This window comes from Nanorana parkeri, unplaced genomic scaffold, assembly GCF_000935625.1.
Source record: "Nanorana parkeri isolate BGI_ZX_2015 unplaced genomic scaffold, ASM93562v1 scaffold22, whole genome shotgun sequence".
In the NCBI taxonomy this organism is placed as follows: Eukaryota; Metazoa; Chordata; class Amphibia; order Anura; family Dicroglossidae; genus Nanorana; species Nanorana parkeri.
The window spans coordinates 2,542,404-2,543,578 of NW_017306290.1; the positions used below are offsets into that span (position 1 = coordinate 2,542,404).

At 35.7% G+C, this 1,175-nt stretch overlaps 1 protein-coding gene across 4 annotated transcripts in view; it reads left to right on the forward strand.

Moving 5' to 3' along the window:
- Positions 1-1,175, forward strand: part of GOPC (golgi associated PDZ and coiled-coil motif containing) — a 31,362-nt gene that overhangs the window by 25,546 nt on the left and 4,641 nt on the right. For all 4 annotated transcript variants that reach the window (XM_018563562.1, XM_018563569.1, XM_018563577.1 and 1 more), the window contains one exon: positions 248-412. In XM_018563562.1, the coding sequence (XP_018419064.1) occupies positions 248-412 (165 nt within the window). The remainder of the gene's footprint in view (positions 1-247; positions 413-1,175) is intronic.

Consider the following 1,175-nt stretch of genomic DNA (forward strand, 5'->3'; position numbering starts at 1 on the left):
TATAGATATCTATATATATATAATAATTACGGAATTTATATAGAGCCAACAGTTTGAAGTGCGCTTTACGAAATAAAGCACAGTAACAATACAATTCCATACAAGAGGATTAGAAGGAGCCTTCCTGTTATATTGATTGTTTTGCATAGTTGTGTTTTTTGAAGTGATTTATATTCTTACTAGGGCAAAATGTATCTACATAAATTGTCTTACTCATTTTTTTCTTCTTTTTTTTTTTTCATTGCAGGGGGGAAAGGAACATGGGGTACCAATTCTTATATCAGAAATTCACCCGGCACAGCCAGCTGATCGATGTGGTGGACTTCATGTTGGTGATGCAATTTTGGCAGTAAATGGCATCAATTTAAGAGATGCTAAACACAAAGAAGCCGTTACTATCCTCTCCCAGCAGGTAATCGGTTTTAAAATAAATCCTTTCAATCCACAACTTGTACTGTTGGAAAAATGCATTCGGTGCCACGTCTAATGCAGTTGTCATAATATTACAAGTTGACTGTGTGTGTTTTGGCATAATGTAGCACATTTGCAACTTTATGTATACATTTTTTGTTTAAAGAAACTGACTTACCACTTGCAGTGGCCATATCGCATTTACAGTAGAAATAAGTGGTCCCAATGCAAGTGGTCTGCCTAAGACTTGAGGGGCAGAGCCAAGCTTACCTCACATTCCTTACCTTACATCAAAGTAGCTATGCAACATTGTGTTGAAACCATTTATAAGCTGACTATATCACAGGATTGTGATTGTTTTGACCTGCAGTTTTCAGGGAATGGAACCTCTTCATATTAAGAGTTTTGTATCATACCCTCAGTTTGAATCACTCAGATTTGTGACGGATCACATTGAATAAAAGGGAGGCAAAAAACTAAACAAGGAAAATTCCTTGCTGAGTAGTAAAGAGTATTTTTGTAAAATCCGTTACTCAGCATGACAATCTAGTTTTACACCAAACAGCTCAATTTAAAAATAAAAACCATTAATACCAAATTTCATAAAGTAGGCATCCAAACAAACTATTTTTCCACATTTCTTCTGAATTGGACTTTTGCAACTCTTTTAGTAAAGTACACCACCAGACTACCCTAAAATAGTCTTCAGCAGATAGCGAATATTTCTTTGGAGTGTACTGGATGACCTCTTCTCACCCAAATAG